The sequence below is a fragment of the Chiloscyllium plagiosum genome, chromosome 11 (assembly GCF_004010195.1).
Source record: "Chiloscyllium plagiosum isolate BGI_BamShark_2017 chromosome 11, ASM401019v2, whole genome shotgun sequence".
NCBI lineage: Eukaryota > Metazoa > Chordata > Chondrichthyes > Orectolobiformes > Hemiscylliidae > Chiloscyllium > Chiloscyllium plagiosum.
Genome location: NC_057720.1, coordinates 88149510 through 88163441, shown reverse-complemented (window position 1 = coordinate 88163441; position 13932 = coordinate 88149510). Strand labels below are relative to the sequence as shown.

Here is a 13932-nt window from a genome sequence, read left to right as displayed (position 1 = left end):
GATTATGGTCAGCATGGATTGGTTGGACCGAAGTGTCTGTTTCCATGTCATGTGACTGTATGACAAAGCTCGAAGAGTGGATAAAGGCCATCAGGAGGTATAGTGCATTTGGAGTCCACTTCCAGGTGATGGAATTCTCATCTGCAAGTTCATCTCCAAGCCATCCACTGTCCTGATTTGAAACTATATCATCGTTCCTTCACTGCAACTGGGACAAAATCCTGGAACCTCCTTCCTAATGGTATTATGGATCTACCTACACCACATCACTTATAGTGGTTCAAGAAGACAGCTCACCACCACCTTATGGACAACTAGGGAAAGACAATAAATGTTGGACCATTCAGCAGTGCTCACATCCCATGAATGAATGAAAGAAGAGGTCCATTCATGTTGAAACACTGTAACAGGTAAAGTGCCACAAGGGTCAGTACTCTACAGCCAATAATTATAATCTATTTTAATTACTTGGATGAGGGGATTGATTACATTATAGCCACATTTGCTGACAATGAAAACCAAGGTTGAGAAAGAAGCTGTGAGGAAGAGACACATAGTCTGCATAGATAGTCTACAAGGTGGACTGAGTAAGCAAATATTTGACAGATGGAGTAGTGACTGAGAAATGTGAGGTTTAACAGTGTTAGCGAGGGGAAGAATAGAGAAGCAGACTGTCATGTAAAACGCGAGGGATTGCAGAGTTGTGTGCTTGCAAGGGTTTTTAGTGTCCCAAATGTTATCATGCAGGTACAATAAGGAATTAAGAAGGCAAATGGATTGTTAGGCTCTCTAGGTAGGGAGATGATGTAAAAAATGTAGGGAAGTCTTGCTACAACTGTACCAGAAGTTTTTGAGATGAGACCAAAGTCTTATTTACAAGGAGGTATATACATAAATTGGATCCAGTTCAGGGAAAGTTCTCCAGGTTGATCCCTGGAGTGAAGGCGGTGGTGTCTGGAAAAATATTGAGCAGGTTGGTCTATACGCTGAAGTGCAGGAGAATGAGAGGTGATGTTAACGAAGCATATAATATTCTGAGGGCACAGAATAGGGTCGGTTTTTCTCATGGGAGAGTGTTGAATCAGGAGGCACAGTTTCTAAATAAGTGATCCTTTCTTTTAATGGGAGATGAGGAGAAAATCGCTTTCACACAGAGTGTCTTTGGAATTCACAACCCCACGGAGCAGCATAGATTTTGTCATTGAATATATTCAAGGTTGTATTAGACAGATCTATGGTTGACAAGGGAGTCAAAGCAAACATAGAGGCTGACAATTGGAGTTAAGGCCACTATTACTTCTGTAATTGTCTTATTTAATAGTAGAACTGGCTCTGGGAATCGAATAGCATACTCTTATTTCTCACATCATTCCTTTTCTCATTTCATGCCATTCATCCAATCACAGGCCTTGCTGTTTGTTCTTTCATTTCTGATTCCCCAGCCCCTCTCCCTATCTGAAAGCCATTGTATTGCTAAGTTCTTCATATTCTGAAAGACACAAAACTGTCCAGTAGGGCGGCACAGTGGTTAGCACTGCTGCCTCACAGCGCCGGAGACCCGGGTTCAATTCCCGCCTCAGGCGACTGACTGTGTGGAGTTTGCACGTTCTCCCCGTGTCTGCGTGGGTTTCCTCCGGGTGCTCCGGTTTCCTCCCACAGTCACAAAGATGTACAGGTCAGGTGAATTGGCCATGCTAAATTGCCTGTAGTGTTAGGTAAAGGGTAAATGTAGGGGTATGGGTGGGTTGCGCTTCGGCGGGTCGGTGTGGACTTGTTGGGCTGAAGGGCCTGTTTTCACACTGTAATGTAATGTAATCTAATCTAGATTGTTCCTTTGGAGACAATAGATAGGAGTAAAATGTGCTGTCAACAGACTGTCTCCCTCTGATCCCATGGGAAATTTGTTTTGTGTCTTATGTAAAATTACCACAAGTTACCTTTGATTTGGCAACTTATTAAGGAATCTCACAATCAATGATTTAAACTTTATTGCATGTAGCAAACAAAATAAGACCCCTCAATTTAAGTCTCACAACTGAACTTGGCTATTACTCAATTAATGATAAAATTGAGCTACATTTCCAGTGTAGGACAATTCAATAATCCCCATCATCTGAAGAACTGGAGAAAACCCTGGACATTTTCAAAACTTTTAAGAGGTAAATGCAAGATGAGTTCTGTGGAGAATACTCAAACGTAACTCACAGAATGGAGTTGGCTGGCTGGAACCATGGTTCAGCCTTGAATTCCAATTTATACCTCCTCTCGAAGAGGACAATTAGCGAATACTAACTTTTATACCTCAGGATATACAACACCGACAGTATGGGGCCTAGAGAGATACTGAATATTCAACTTTAATTAAAATCCATTCACACACAACTCTTAACGATCAGGAAACCAGTTGACTTTAGAAGAAAACACAATGGGCAACACAGATGTCAGGGGAGATGATGGGACACACAGTCTGTATAACTGCTACCCCGATCTGATGTGAAGGGGGAGCCTTCTTTTCAACAACAAACTCCTGCACAAACAGCTTCACCACAGACTTCCAGCCCCAACAAGCAGCTCCAGAACCGAGAGCCATGAGGCCGGACAGAGAAGCTGACTCAGGAAGACAAGCCAAGAGTGTCATGGCAACAAAGGACATCCGAGTGGAAGGAAAGTAACAAAGCGCTGTACAAAGAAGAGCTTACAGACACAGGCTTGTTTTGAATGAAGAGAACCAACAGCAAGAACCTCAGCAACTGGGCGCACTTTGATTAGTTTAGACTCCCTACAGTGTGGAAACAGGCCCTTCGGCCCAGCAAGTCGACACCGACCCTCCGAAGAGTAACCCACCCAGACCCATTCCCCCGACCTTCTACTTACCCAACTACTACACCTAGCACTATGGGCAATTTAGCATGGCCAATTCACCTGACCTGCACATCTTTAGATTGTGGAGGTAACCGGAGCACCCAGAGGAAACCCATGCAGACACGGGGAGAATGTGCAAACTCCACACAGACGCTCACCCGAGGCAGGAATCGAACTCTGGTCCCTCGCACTGTAAGGCAGCATTGCTGACCACTGAGCTACTGTGCTTTAAAACCATGTTTCCCTCAGTGATGAGTTGGAACTCCCAAGATCCCAAAGTTTCTGACATGGCCAGCAGGGAGGGGAAGGCTGGTGGTGGAAGTGTATTGGGACCCCAAGGATAGCAAGCCTGATTGACACTTCTGTAATTAAACATGTTTTTTTAAAGGTTTCTAGTAATGTTTAATCCAGCAAATAATGCGTTTAATGATATTACAGCCCTCTGCATAGTTGATTGTGTTACTTTCACTGTTGGTTGCATTTGGGGGCTGTGTGTGTGGGGGCGGGGGGGAGCTGCTTACCTTTTGTATTTTAAATAAACGCAGAGATTCTTTTACTCTGAAACACCTGTCTATTGTCTCCTTCATTTCACATTCTGTAAATACATCCAGTGTCTAGAACCAGGGATCTGGGGATGATTTGAACCACTTAAAAATCAAAAAATTACTGGTTGCAAACCAGAAACCTATACCAACCATTAATGTCTGCCTCCGGAAGTGTCCAAGGCTTGATACTTGTTCTGCTTTTTACGCAATTTTCTGTCTTTCAAGTTTGTGGTGTGACATTATTGATGATCCTTTAGATTCTTTCATCCCCAACATTGACTACACTTATACAGTCCTGAAGAAGGGCATATGCCCGAAATGTCGATTTGCCTGCTCCTCGGATGCTGCCTGGCCTGCTGTGTTTTTCCAGCATCACATTTTTCAACTCTGGTCTCCAGCATCTGCAGTCCTCACTTTCTCCTACACTTATACAGTCCTCAAGTTCGCAGCTTACTTTCTTATCAGCAGCAGCTCCACTGTTCCTCGTTACGTTTGCTTGAAAATACGACTTTTCCTGCAATTTATCCCTGTACTTTCGGGGCATTATTTCTGAAGGCAGTCTTAATTGTCCATTTGTTGTGAGGCAGCAAGTTATCCATCAGTCTGGCCTGCTCTCTCCCAGGAAACAACTTGTTTATTTTCCTTCTACTTCTCCTTCCAATGAATAGTTAATTCGCATGTTGCTTTTAATTGCTTTCTCACAATTTCCCCTTGTCAATTTCATTTGGGGGACAAAAAATTATACCAGAAAAATGTTGTCCATCTTTTTTTCAATCCTTGAAGTTATAAAAGTTCTGAAGTTTGTTGTGGCAAGTTTGACAATGTGAAGATCTCTTCCAATAATTCTGAGGCCCATTTCTGGGTGACATCATTGACAGCTGACTAGTCAATGCCTGGAGAAACTGTGTTCTCACTCAGTTGTATCTAAAAATGATTAGTCAGATTTTATCACCATTGTGGACTCCATTTTGAACTTTTCAATAGCCTGTTGCCTGTTTTCAAGAGGAGAGGGAGGGTAGTGAAGTGATGGTGACTGCAGCCAGTCTGTTTAAAAACTCAGTTGAAACTTCTGTACGTGGAACTAAAAAAAGGGATGAGAAGGTACTTGAAGGCTACTTTGGTTACGCTTTCTGATGGAGCTGACTTTTTTTTTTGTTTCCTTTAACTTGTTTTGAGGCTCTTATTGCATTTGTTTTTGTTTGTCATCAAGAATTTAGTTGATTTATCTGTAGGCAACTCTGAACGGTACCTTTGGGATTAAGCGCATTGATCTGTTGTCTAGTCTTTATCTGATTGAAGTCACCTTGCACTGATGGGCTATTCAGCAAGTAGCTGTTAATTCACTGTTTGTTTCGGTTCTCTGTGGTCAAAGATAACCCTGGCAATCCCTTAAGTAACAGCAGTAGAAGAGAAGAAAATAAATGGAGCTGTCTTACTAACGGTGATATTTCCAAGCTTATTATACTGAACGCCCAGGTTCAAAGTACCTACAGATGAGAACATGTGACAAGATCATGAATCCAATATTTATTGTACACTCTATTCCAATCTTTGAAACATGATCTCTGAAGACAATAGATGGACTAAAAGACCTTTATCTGTGCTGTAGACTTTTATGGCTTGATGACTCTCACGGGAAAGTTGGTATTATTAGCGGCATTAGAGGCAAAGCTACTGCTCTGGAACATGAGTTTGAATCTGACCATATAGTAGGAAATGATCGGATTTACGTTCCACTAATAATTTTGGAATTGAAAACTAGTTTCAGAGATGATGATCACAACAGTTGTCATAGATAGTTACACAAAATCATCTGGGTGAAAATGGGTACTATAGATGCTGGGGACCAAGTCAAGATTAGAGTAGTGCTGGAAAAGCACAGCAGGTCAGGAATCTGATGAAGCACTTTTGCCTGATGCATTGATTTTCCAGCTCCTCGGATGCTGCATGGCCTGCTGTGCTTTTCCAGCACTACTCTAATCTTGACACAAAATCATCTGGTCAATTCATGTGATTAAGAGTAGGAAATTCTTCTCTGGTAGGTGGGGAAGTCTTACTACACTAGTACAGTGATTATAAATGCTACCCATTACTGTTTTGACCCAAATTTGACGCCAGATCCACAAAACTGTGGTTGACTTCACTTCAAAATGGTCAATCCAGTCACTTAGTTCATGAGCAGTTAGGGATAAGCAATAAATACTGCTCATGCCAGCAGCTCCCACATCCGCTGGAAGAATACATTTGTAAAAAAATATAAATGCAATTGTGTAGAATTACAAATGGATTCCTCTGCTCTGGAGTCACTAGAACTTTCCCAAATTAATTTTGTATTCTGTCGGAAGCTTAACTCCTGTAAAATTCAGCTCAATCTAAATAGAGCACAAACGCTTCTAATCCAGTTATCAAGTTTGATTTTAATTCACAGTTGGTAATGACAACACACTATGTCACTTAAAAATTGCTATTTTTCCAATGCATTAATTTCTAGATTCTTTAAGTAGCGACCAAATTGTGATCTACACCAGCTATAACAAATAAATTGACTATTGCAAATCTAAACTATGTTGTTCTAAACAAATTACTTTTGGATGGTAGTATGTGATTACAATTCTCTAACTTTTAACATAACCTGCATTGGTAAATGTGGATTGATTCTGAGAAAATCAGAAGCAAAATCTTTCTTGTAAGTGCTCTCGCTGCAGTCATCCCTAATAATGCACGTGTTAGTAATGGCTGAATCATTCGCAAGGTAAATTTGTGAGCTACCTTTCAAATGGCGTTCAAAAATAACCCATATCCCTTCTCTATTAAAGATGATTAAGGTAGTTTTTACATATTTCACTGTCATGATTTGATAAATTACAGAATCTGAGTATTCCTGGGAGCGGCATGGGCATAAATGCTGTATTTTCCTGGTCAAATCTGTTAGGTGGTGAGGTCAAAAGGGAGATAGAAAGTTTTCACTTGATGAATATATAATACCATGAGAACCATTGGAGCAGAAGAGGCCCATTCTGCCATTTAACAAGATCACAGGTCACTTGATTTTAATCACATTCTCTCTTACCCCTTCATAAACTTTCACCCTCTCATTTATCCAGAATCAACGCAAACAGGTCTGCCATGATCTTATTGAATGGTGGTCCAACATATTGGAAACATGATCCTTCTTCCCATTGAAGTAGGACTGAATATGCCAGTTCATAGATCCTCAGTACCTCAACAGTACAATTCTCCTGCATCTGCTCTCCCATGTCTCATGTCTGTTAAAACTGGAAGTGGGCATGTTTGGCAGATGTTGTACTTGGGATTGAGATGTTTGATACTTTATCATCACACCCAGATCAAGCTCTCACATTACTCACCCCGGTTTCTAGCACAGAATGTCTGATCATGATTCCCTCACCTGCACATGTTCTTTGTTTCAACTGACATTAAGCACATGCAGCTGGTGTCCATGGATTGAACAGCGCCATGGGCGCACAGAAAGAGATACTTGCAGATGCAAGAGTTGAATGGAGTAAGGAGATATGTAGCTGGAATGTTTCTTTCTGCGAGTTAATTTATTCCAAGATTGACTTTGGATTTTTATTTCACCCAACTGGCTGTCAGGAATAAAACAGCCACAACCTCTGAGCAAAATATGGCACAAAAAGCAAAAAAAAGCACAAAATCATTTTCCTTCCCTTCAGTTGGGATTACCTCACTTTCCAGAAAGGAAGGAAATCGAATGGATCCTGACTCAGTGTCACATCCAGGTCAACTCCACCCTACACCCAGTTAAACAAGAAAACTAAACTTTGCACAGTTACTGAAAGAGAAACGTTCGTACAATCAGTCTTTCAACTGAGAGAATGAGGTGTTTTTATTAATCAGGCTATAATTAAATCTGTTGGTCAATACAAAGTTTATAAGGTTGCAGGTTATTTTGCTAAAGAGTATGGTGGCTGTGTGGAATGCTCCAGAGGGCAGTGGAGGCCCAGTCTCTGGATTCATTTAAGAAAGAGTTGGATAGAGCTCTCAAAGATAGTGGAATCAAGGGTTATGGAGATAAGGCAGGAAGAAGATACTGATTAGGAATGATCAGCCATGATCATATTGAATGGCGGTGTCGGCTCGAAGGGCAGAATGGCCTACTCCTGCACCTATTGTCTAAATGGCACTAAGTGCCCTCACATTACTGAGAACAGAGGATGGAGTCGAATACATACTTTAATATTACACTGTATATTGCAATGTTCAAAATATGATGCAGTTGCTGCTCAGTTATAAATTATCTGTTAGCTAGGGTCAGATCAATTTCTGTGGCTGGGCTCATTTGACTTACTTATCATGTTTGAAGTTCTTTAGATGCCATAATGAGGATCCGCAGAGTTTAGTAATCATGTCACCAGAGATTAGATCTGAAAATTCATTCATGTCACATGCCTTTCTTCCCATAGAAGTATAACTGAATATGACAGTTCATAGACGCTCAGTACCTTAACAGTACAATTCTCCTGCATCTGTTCTCCCAGGTCTTATATCTATTAAAACTGGAAGTGGGCATGTTTGATGGATATTGTACTTCAGGCTTGAGATGTTTGATACTTTACCATCACACCCAGATCAAACCTTACATTACTCACCCTGGTTTCTAGCACAGAATGTCTGATCATGACTCCCCCACCTGCACTTGTTTTGCACCCATACATACTTGGTGGATATTATTTTCTGCAGATTATCTCGGAATTCAATTTCCAAAGATCTGGTTCCAGGACATGAGTGAGTGGGTCAAAGCCCCTGTAGATTCTCGTAGACATGTATGATGGTAATTTCTGATGATAAAATGTATAGTTGTTAACAGTGAGGTTCCTTTCGTGGGATTGGGGTAAGGAAGACTTCACATTGTAAAGAAAGGCTTTTGTTTTTGATTGTGTTCGTTTCTTCCTACAGGAAGTGACACCACCAAGCTGTCGCTCATGAACAAATACAAAGAGAACCTATTAGCCACCAGCCCTGTGGACATCAGCCACCAGCAGACAGCACTGCTCCCACGTAGTGCCTCCGGTGGACAGAGAAAGCGTTTCACGAGTAAATCCAGAGGTCAGTTCTTCATTCTACTCTCAGTTGTAGACTTAGTCCAGGATTATCAAAATGATACCCTTATTTTCTAAATTTATCACCAAGTGGAACAATGAAAAATGCCTTTAAATACTAATGCAGTCACTCATACTGAAAGCCAAGGCACAATCTGATCATGTTCTCTTCATGTATGAAACGTTCATACCTCCACCATCTTAGTTCTTCCAATAGAGTGTGCCTCACAGGTCATTATTGTTCTTGTTCTCATTATCCTCGTATAATGATTAATAACCCAAGCATTCCCCTTTGCATTTCCCCTAACTTGAGGGGATACAGGAGAATGATGCAAAGGGTTTGGAGGATTGTGCAGTTGTTCCATCATCAGCAGCTCCTGGTGGGGCCATGAACCCTGCACCCCTGGCCCAGAGGGAGGAATACTACCGCTGCCAAGTTATCCCAAGCGTTTAGGTAGCTGGGTGGAAGTTGCATGGCTGAACTCAAGGATAAATTTTCTCAACACTTTTGAGATGGCCTGGGAGGAAAGAGGGCTGGCAAAATGGCTTGGGATGGTGACAGAAAGGGAGAAATTTAATGGCATATGGCCAGACTGGGAGCCAGCAGCCAACTGAACCACTTGAACTAACAATGAAGTTTCACTTTCTAAACCCTGAGGTATTGAGCCCCCATGAGGGTCAGCTACTTTGGGAGGAGACCTCCAGTGTACCTGAGGAGATCTAGCGTCGGATTCCTGGGGAGGAAGAGCTTCCCTTTCTGGGTGTTGCATGCTCATGGAGAGGTCACCCAGTGACAGTGGCAAGTCCTGTGCTCAGGCTGTCTCACTCTTCTAAGCATGAAGGACTGCTTGCTTGGTCCTGGCTTTCCTGAAGAAATTTATGGATGCTTCAGGCATTGAAGTGTCTTCTTATTTATGACGCAGCCTCAGCTGCCCACCATTGCTAGTAACAGTAATGTAGACACTGTTAAGCTGCCATCCCTCTGACCTGGTCTGTATTTTTTAGGGGTGGGCCATTGACCTTAATTGACTGCCAGCAGCGTAATGCCTTGGTGCCACTCTTCTTCATCATGTTGTTTCCTTTAGAGCACAGAAACTTGCTCCACTGGCAAGCATTAGAGAGAAAAGTAATAGATTTTTTCCTCATGTAATTAAAATTGTTGTTAAGCTCATAAACTCCATTTTAACAAGAGCCCATCAACATCATCTGGAACCCCTACAGTGTGGATGCAGGCCCATCAAGGAAACACCCTTGACCCTCCAAAGAGCATCCAAACTAATCCAATCCCTGTAACTCCACATTTCCCATGCCCATAGCACACTATGGGCATTTTAGCATGACCAGTCCACCTGACCTGCACATCTTTCGATTGTGGGAGGGGAAACCACAGGAAGCACATGCAGGCACAGGGAGAATGCACGCACGCGCACGCGCACACACGCGCGTACGCACACCCCCGTCCAAGGTTGGAATCAAATCCGGGTCCCTTCACTGTGAAGCAGCAGTGCTAACCACTGAGCCACCATGCTGTCCCTAACGTGAATGTTTAAAGCATTACCTGATTAACTCAACGGTGCCCACGGTGAACTAATCCTTCATGCTGGTTAGGTCAAAGGATGGTCTAATAAAGATTTTTAGAGCTGATGTCCAAAATTTTTACTTTTCTTAAATCAACAGCAGTGAACTGTTAGGTAATGCATGATTGCTTGACATCATGCTCCTTACAGACGTAACTTTAAAACTGCATGAGCTGAACTCTGGACAACAGGCAGAGAACAGAGACCTAGCACATATAATCAGCGTTGTGAAGGCATTCAAATTTAAACAGGTACTGTGCTCCTCCCAAATAAAAAAAATAAGTCCGTAATATTTCCTGATACTGGCGAAAATATTTTTAAAAAGTCAAAGACAAAAGAAAATGAAACCACCCAGAAAACCTTATGAAGAAGTCCACCTCGATATGATGGAATGAATTGTCAAATCCATTCCTTCAAGGAGACTTTCATGAGCTGGCTACCAAATTCTATCGGCTGTTTGTTTTCAAAATAAAACAAAATCAATGGAGTTGATATGGTGATAATTACTATGCAAATAATAATGAGACGAAAGATATATTGAGGGACAGTGATTTTTGGGAGAGTCGCAATCAAGAGAAAAATTCCCACTCCTAACATCCTACTCATTTAAAATCTATCAGCATTACCATGAAATCCACCAAATCATAGAATCCCTAAGTGTGGAAAGAGGTAATTCGGCCAATCGAGTCTGAACCAATCCTCCAAAGAGCATCCCAACCAGACCCCCACACTAACCCTGTAACCCCATATTTCCAATGGCTGACCCACCCAGACTGCACATGCCTGGACACTATATAGAATTCAGCACGGCCAATCCACCTAACATGCACATCTTTGGACTGTGGGAGGAAACCGGAGCATCTGATGGAAACCTGCAAAGACACCAGGAGATTGTGCAAATTCCACACAGACAGTCGCCTGAGGCTGGAATCAAACTGGGTCCCTGGTGCTGAGAGGCAGCTGTGCTAACCACTGAGTCACTGTGCCGCCCCAGATGAATGTAAATGTGCCACACTGCTGCAATTAGGGAAGGCAAACAAATGTTGACCTCACCAGCAACACCTTCACCTGAGAAACATCTAAACTGTTGCCTTTCAATGAACCCCTTTTGCTTCAATTAAATCTTCAATAGTGAACATATCTGGGGACAAACTTATATGAAAACACTAATAATTTATAAAAGATATCAGCAATATATTGACGAACGTTCAGAAGTATTTATTTATACCTCCAGTCTTTACTGCTCACTTTTGTAATTGACGTCTTATCCAATGGTGAGTTTCAACTTTTTTTTCTCGAGCCAACCTGCACATCTCTGGTGTAAGTGGGACTTGAAATGAGTAACACTATCACAGGACCACAAGAGGTTCCATGAGTTTCAATTTTCAGCCAGTTAGGACACTAAGATATTGTAATTATATTCTTTATTTTGCATTTGTACTTATTACATTTTTTTATTGCTCCATGCTAAATCCAGTGTTTTGGTTTATTCCTAATAGAAAGCAACTTGTCTATCCTCAGTACATTGATACAAGCAATAAAGTCTCAATGAAACATGTCAGCATGCTTTTGAAATCGAGTGAACAAATGCAAGAGATGGCAGTGGTTCAAGAAGGCCTTGGGCACAATCTTCTCGGGCAATTAGTGATGGGCTGCCAATACTGACTTGGCTGTGATAGTCACATCCCAAGAAAAAAGGTTGACAAAAGATCTGAAGTCAAGTCGTCTTCAAAGCCAACATTTTATCACAATTGTGGAATCAAAACTACTTTTTAATCACAGAAATTGTGTTACAATTATAGATACATTTTATTTGAAGTCCAAAATTAATACAGTGGATTTGCAAATGTTACTAAAGATTAACTGTTGAGCCAACAGACATTCAGAATTTCTTATCTAATATAAAAGACATTTCACAGATGGAAAGAGAAATCACTGCCTTGTACTTCAAATGCAGTCAATGTCTTTTAAGAGCAGATAGATTTTTAGATAAAAGTAACTTGCACTTAATGATGATTCATTTTATTGGAAATCGCTTCTATGTGCAGCACACTATCTCACCACTGCTTTTTGGTCCAACTGTGTTTCGAAAGGACAGTGATAAAGTTAGAAACCCCCTGAAGGCAGTTACTATTTTCATTTAGCTAAGTCTCTTTGAAATACAGAAGCTACATACTCAAAGAGTGACTAACCCAAACAGACCTGGAAGCCTGGCCATTAGTTCAAAACAGATTACTGAGATTTTTATTTCTTTGCTTGTTTCATATATCATTTTTTTTCCTATACAACATGTCCTCACCATTCTCATTTGGGAATTGGGCATTTATTACCAAACTATTGAAACAGATATCTATTACTAAGGCCCACACACACAAATTAAGCTTTGTATTCTCGCAAGCATTTCTTAATTCGGCATGATTTAACTGAAAGACTTAACACAGCTGTGTCGTGTGATTTTTCTATTGCATTTAACTGTCTTTTTATAACAGTGGGCGTCAGAGGCAGACTATCATGGTTCATTTATCCTGTTGTAGGCGAGTAGTTCCTGTTTATCTCTGAAAAAGGAAAGTCTATAGTATTTTTTTAGCAGGTTGCTTCAGTTTGAAAAGTGCCTTGGTCTTGGAAAGCATCACTGGGAACATTTGGACAATAAAAAATGTATTTGGGTTATGACAAGATTGTATCCTCACCACTTTCCCTTCAGTAGGGGGCCAGTGCATCATTCTACCCATTCTGCCTCTGACAAGATCATATTGGCAGTCATGGAAGAGGCAACGTAGTAGCTGTGCTTATTTGCAGTACAGGAGGAGATGCTAAGTAGATTTCCTCTGGTCCTGATCCCCTGTCTCCCTTTTGACTTCTGTCATCCTAACTACATTCTCCTTGTTTCCCGTAGTGTCTCTTTTTTTTTATTTCTTTTAAAATCCTCAAAATGTGAAGGCCTCATCCAGTGGAGGAGACCAGTTCTGACAGATATTAATGGGTGACAGCGTGGCTCAGCGGTTAGCACTGCTGCCTCACAGTATTAGGGACCTGGGTTCAATTCTACTCTCGGAGTGTGTGGAGTTTGCACATTTGCCCTGTGTCTGTGTGGGTTTCCTTCCACAGTCTAAAGAGATGTAGGTTAGTTGGATTGGCCACGCTAAACTGCCCGTAGTGTCCAGGGATGTGTAGGCTAGATGGCTTAGCCATGCAAAATGCAGGATTACAGGGCTCGGTTGGGGGAGTGGGGCTGGGTGGGATGCTTTTCGAAGGGTTGGTGTGGATTCAAGTGGGTGGAATGGCCTGCTTCCACACTATAGGGAATTCCATGAATTAGATTAGGTGTGAGCCCTGCTTCAGGGAATGTAAGTTCTTCTTTAAATTGAGTGTTGTGGGTTCACATCCACCTCAGAGACCTGAGCACAAAGTCTGAGCTGATCCTTCTGTATACTGCACTGTGAAGGGTCATCTTTCCAGTGGGACATGAAGCTGAAGCCCTATCAACTTATTCCATCGACTTCCTGGTACTATATAAAGAAAGAGTACTGCCCATTCAACAAACTTTATTAAGCAGCTTTTCCCTGAGGACAGCAAGAAGTTCATTGTGAGCCAGCACAGGAAGTCTCTTACACAGTAATAGAGCACAAAAATAGAGCCTTCGGTCCAACCAGTCCATGCCGACCATAATCCCAAACTAAACTAGTCCCACTTGCCTGCGCTTGGCCCATATCCCTCCAAGGCAAAAGTGAGGACTGCAGATGCTGGACATTAGAGTCAAGAGTGTGGTGCTGGAAAAATACAGCAGGTCAGGCAGTATCCGAGAAGCAGGAGAATCAACGTTTCGGGTAAAAGCCCTTCATCAGGAATGAGGCTGGAATCATCGGG

At 41.8% G+C, this 13932-nt stretch overlaps 1 protein-coding gene across 3 annotated transcripts in view; it reads left to right on the top strand.

Annotated features, from left to right (window-relative positions):
• Positions 1–13932, top strand: part of astn1 (astrotactin 1) — a 2190072-nt gene that overhangs the window by 786883 nt on the left and 1389257 nt on the right. For all 3 annotated transcript variants that reach the window (XM_043700015.1, XM_043700017.1, XM_043700018.1), the window contains one exon: positions 8346–8495. In XM_043700015.1, coding sequence (XP_043555950.1) covers positions 8346–8495 — 150 coding nt within the window. The remainder of the gene's footprint in view (positions 1–8345; positions 8496–13932) is intronic.